Raw genomic sequence first — 5,000 nt, 5'->3', positions numbered from 1 at the left:
CTTGTGGTCTTGGGCCGAAAGCCCGGAAGCCCAACTCTGCATCCTCTCCATCCCTCGTCAGTCGTCAGTGCCAACCGGCGGCGGACTCCGCGACGCCGTCACCTCTCCTTCGCCGACTCTCGACGGGACGGCTACCCGCCACCCTGTTCCTCCCGGCATCCCTCCGCTTCGGGCCACAGATTACGCCGCTGCGTCTTGAGTCGCGGGCGAGGGCCGACTCGGGAACCCTGGCCCGGCCGCCCTCTTCCAGTGCAGCCGCCCCTCGCCTCGTGCGCTCCCCGCCGGGAGCCGCTCCTCTCCCTTCACCGTCGAGCTCTGTCTAACCAGCGAGGTTCATCCATGTCCTGCTGTCTCCCTTTCCATTTCGCAAATTTCTTTAACTCACCAGTCGTCCCCTCTTCCCTACCTTGCGCGAGGTTCATGCATGTTTTGCGACCATATGCCCTGCATTTTCGCATGATATATATGTTGGCGCATGTATACGTGTCCAGTTTATGTATGCCCTAGGATTTGTGCATTTCTCTTTGTAAAATTATAAATGAATGTTGAAGCTTCTTTTTGTTGTTTATCTCCATCTGGATTTAGCATCAGTAAGCAATTCACCTGCGCATGCATGTTGAAACAGTTGTCATTGTTTATCTCTGCAGGTATGTCCCAACGGTCAGACACGCCATCCTGCTCGGATGATTCCGATGACAGCACTACCATTGACCCAACCGGCTTATACACTATGGAAGATTTCATTTCTGAACAAAGCATCTTTCACAATTTGCTTGAGAAGATCAATGTGAAGATTCAGGCCAAAATCAAACCTCAGCAAGCTAGTACATCTCGCCGTCGCTTTGCCAGTAGGAAGTACATTGAGAGAAATCGTGAAGAGGGCCATGAACAACTCGTAGCTGATTACTTTGCTGAACATCCAATCTACACTGACAAACAATTCCGTACAAGGTACCGAATGAGGAGACCCCTCTTTCTACGTATAGTCCGTGCCTTGGGAGAGTGGTCTCCCTATTTCAGAGAAAGGAGAGATGCCCTTAATCGTCAAGGACTCACGCCTCTACAGAAGTGCACAGTAGGTATTCGTATGTTAGCATTGGGTTCCCCCTCTGGCATTACTGACAAATACATACAAATTGGTTTCAGCACAGTAATGCACTGTTTCGAGCAGTTTGTGGAAGGGGTGATTGACATGTTTGGTGGAGAATACTTGCGGAGCCCCACTAGCGTGGATATGCAACATCTACTACAAATGGGTGAGACCTGTGGGTTCCCTGGCATGTTGGGAAGCATTGGTTGTATGCACTGGGAGTGGAAAAAATGCCCAGTTAAATGGGTGCGTCGTCTTACTCATAGTGATCACGGAGTCGTTAAAATCATCCTTGAAGCAGTTGCTTCACAAGACCTCTGGATATGGCATGCTTTCTTTGGTGCTGTTGGGTCTCAGAGTGACATGACCGTGCTGAATCAATCACAGTTGTTCACCGATATCTTGAAAGGTCAAGGTCCTGATGTGCAATTCACTGTCAATAGGAGGCAATACAGTATGGGTTACTATCTTGCTGATGGAATATACCCAGAATGGCCCGTCTTCATAAAGACAATACCCCTCCCTCAGACTGAAAAGGATCGATTATTTGCACGATATCAAGAAGGAGCAAGGAATGACGTCCAACGTGCATTTGGACTCCTAGAATCACGTTTTCCCATCGTGCACGGGCCAACAAAATATTTTCCGAAGGAAACTCTAGGAAAAATCATGCAAACTTGCATCATACTTCATAATATGACACTTGAGGATGAGAAAGATATGGCAAGTTTTTGTTTTGACTCGAATGAGACATCAGAGACATCGGTTGCTCCACTGTCAGACATCAACAATGGATCTGCTGATTATTTTGCTGATTTACTACAGAGAAATGCAACTATTTCTACAAAATCAACAGATAACGGACTCCGAAGAGACTTAATAGAGCATGTTTGGCAGCGCTTTGGGCCATTTGGCGAGAACTAAAACAACCAGTTCTAGTGTATGGTGAGTTACCTTGTCATCTACTTATTAATTTCATTGTCTTCCTTCATTGGCCAAATTGAACATTTCAGTATTAGCAATTTTTATTATTCGAATCATATATTTTGTAATTGTGTTGCTATGTACCAGAAGTTAATTAAGTATAGAGTGTGTAACTTTTCTGTTTGTGTTGAGCTGTTGAAGCAAACCAGATTGAATTGTTCCCGCAATTTTTTTTTTTGTATGTAGCTAGGCAAAGTAGGAAACCTTTCCTCCTTCCGAAGTAATTTAGGCCCTTTTGAGTTATAGAAAAAAAAATTGAGTCAGAGCATATGATATGATGCTACCTTGTTATTTCTGTTTTTGACCTTTGGAAGTGACTGGAAACCAAAATGTTTGGCGGCACCTGTTGGGTATGTGTGTTATAAATTGTACTTGGCATCTATATGCAGATCTTCACAAGTAGAAGAGAAATCTAAGGTGCCTCTATTGATAGTAATAACATTTGATATATATGGTTTCGCCCCCATTTCCATATGTTACCAGGAACATTCAAAATTACCAACTGTGCATGAACATGTAAGCTACTAATGAAGACAGCAACTGATAGTATAAACCACTCTTCTGAAACATTGGACGTGAAGTTATATTTGCTACAGAGATTGCTATTGTAAAAAAAAAGTAAAGATACGGAGATTGCTGCAATTATTGTTTGCAGATCTGAAGGGTACATATATATTCCTGAAATTGTATGTTATGAACTTATGATAACTAGGAAAAACTTACATTGGTTTCATCCTTTCATTATTGGATTTCTTTTTTCACGTAAAATGCAAAACATCTTGCGTCTCGTACTATTGAAAAAGAAGAAAGGGGAGTTTAGCCTCGAGGGCAGAGTACAACACGCGCCCGGACAAGAAGAAGATGTTAGTGCATGTACCAAACTGTTGGGATTATAACACGCATACCCAGCCCAATGACATCCTTGATCCCTGATTAAACACAACAGCATGTGCAGGTTCGGCTGAGTGCCATTAAAGATACAGTTGTTGCGGTTCTTCCGCAACATCCACGAGGTAAGCAGCACGGTGCTTGTGATCCCCTTCCTCAACTTGGTAGTGTCCTGTCTGGCCTTGGGTCACCATTCGATTATGGTATCATAGTGTTAGGAGGGCTCCAAAAGGCCCCAGGTGACGTTGGAATTAGTCTCCAGTTATCGTTCATGATATCTCTTATTACTAATATGTCCATTAGATTAGGCTTCATAACAATGCTTTGCTTTTTTTTATTCATCTCCCATTTTATATATCCTACAATTTGAAAGTGGATTCTTTTAAGTTGAATTATGAGGATCTTCTCTTACGAATTTCAATAGTCCTTGTTTGTAACGTGATATTTACTAAAGTTAGTGCATCCATTAGGAGTATTTCCTTTACAAAAAGTGTGTCATAGCGCAGACCTCATATCAATTCAAGAGTGAACACGTCTCATTCCAGTATTGCAATATTTGTGCATATTTATCAGATTAGAATAACTCAAGAATGAACCATCTACCGGTGTCTGCTGAAAGCTATCTTAATCTGTCATGCTTGAATGTGTTTTGCTTATTTTCGGGCTGTATTTGTAGGGAGTGCTCAGGATTTGGCAATGCTCTCTATGGAATTGGAGTCCTAGAAATTTAAGACTGACTGTGCATACAAAGCAGCTGAATCAGCGGTTCCGGGATGATCAGAACCGATGTTGTGGTCACATTGACTACAGAGATATTTTCTGCTCACTTGCCCAGAGCCAACAAGAGATATATCTTTGATGGGTTGATACCTATTCGGATTCTTGATTAGATCTCATTTTAGCTTCTCCGAGGCCCTGCGCATTGTCCTCTTCTATGTGATCAGCAAGAGAGTGTGGCACGGGAGAAATCAACTAACCCAAAGACTTTCTGGCCGTGTACCCGTCGTATGTTCCTCCCGCAGCTGCCTGCTCTGTTCCTCTGTGGTGAATCTCTGTCTCGTGGTAATCTTGCTTCAGACTTCTTGATATTCCAAGAAACTTATAAGAACTGTGAGAGTCCATCTGTTGCACCAGGGTTTGTGGTGTAACCATCCACCTTTACTAGCCCCATTATATGTTTTGTGATATTCTGTATAAAAGTGTGGACATAAGCACAACGTCTATATATCATGCATGTGTCAGTTATTTGACTGATCTCGGTGAAGGATACTAATCAAATCACATGAACAACTAGTGCGGATTTAGGAGGTTAATCTGATCCCTGTAATCGATGAGAAGAGTCTGGTCTTGGCTCTGGGAACCTTCTTGGTTGTATGGTGGATCAGCAGTGCTCTCTAAAATTGGTTTGACCTCAGCAGAATGACTGAAAAAAGCAACCGTGCACTTGTGATATTGTACAGACTACAGAGTATGATTAGTAATTTCAATTTACCAGTTATTTGTGGATGGAAGTGCAGCAAGTGCTAAAGACACCTTATGAACCGTAGTCTTGAACGAAACCGAGCTTACATTATCCACATGCGTGGGGTTATCTTGATTAAGTCTATGCTTGTTGATCCCTTTACTAATTGCCACCAAATCTCTTTTGACGACATATTTATCAGCGTGGGCCTAACGTAAATCGTATTTTTTAGAGTAGTGATGTTAGTGAAACAGGACAATGTGATTTTGGAAACTAGGAACTTTTGTTTTACTCGCTACTAAGTGCAGATGGTGACTATGAAGCAAGCAGACACATCAAAGTTCTTTCTGCCTCAAGAAGTGGAACAAAACTTGCCTTCGTCGGGTGTATCTATCGTAGCGTGTTTTCTTAGAAAGAAAGGTTCCCAACAAATAGTTAAATCTAATTTAAGACGATGTAGCGCATAGATGCATAGATGATCTAGCGATAATTATTTATTGAAGAGCTCATGCACGTCTTGTTAGGGAGGTTCAAGTAGGTCCATCGTGATTTCTTCCATCAGTCAACTTCGTTGCC

General features: G+C 42.6%; 1 protein-coding gene across 1 annotated transcript; it reads left to right on the top strand.

Annotated features, from left to right (window-relative positions):
• The first annotated feature begins 291 nt into the window (after positions 1-291).
• On the top strand, positions 292-4,227 carry LOC124678625. Its single transcript, XM_047214484.1, has 4 exons — positions 292-331; positions 648-1,075; positions 1,147-2,035; positions 3,639-4,227. The coding sequence occupies exons 2-3, from the start codon at positions 1,032-1,034 to the stop codon at positions 2,012-2,014; spliced, it is 912 nt and encodes a 303-aa protein (XP_047070440.1). The 5' UTR covers positions 292-331; positions 648-1,031; the 3' UTR covers positions 2,015-2,035; positions 3,639-4,227.
• The last annotated feature ends 773 nt before the right edge of the window (positions 4,228-5,000 follow it).

The sequence above is a fragment of the Lolium rigidum genome, chromosome 7, assembly GCF_022539505.1.
Source record: "Lolium rigidum isolate FL_2022 chromosome 7, APGP_CSIRO_Lrig_0.1, whole genome shotgun sequence".
Lineage (NCBI taxonomy): Eukaryota > Viridiplantae > Streptophyta > Magnoliopsida > Poales > Poaceae > Lolium > Lolium rigidum.
This window is presented reverse-complemented; position numbering and strand designations above follow the sequence as displayed.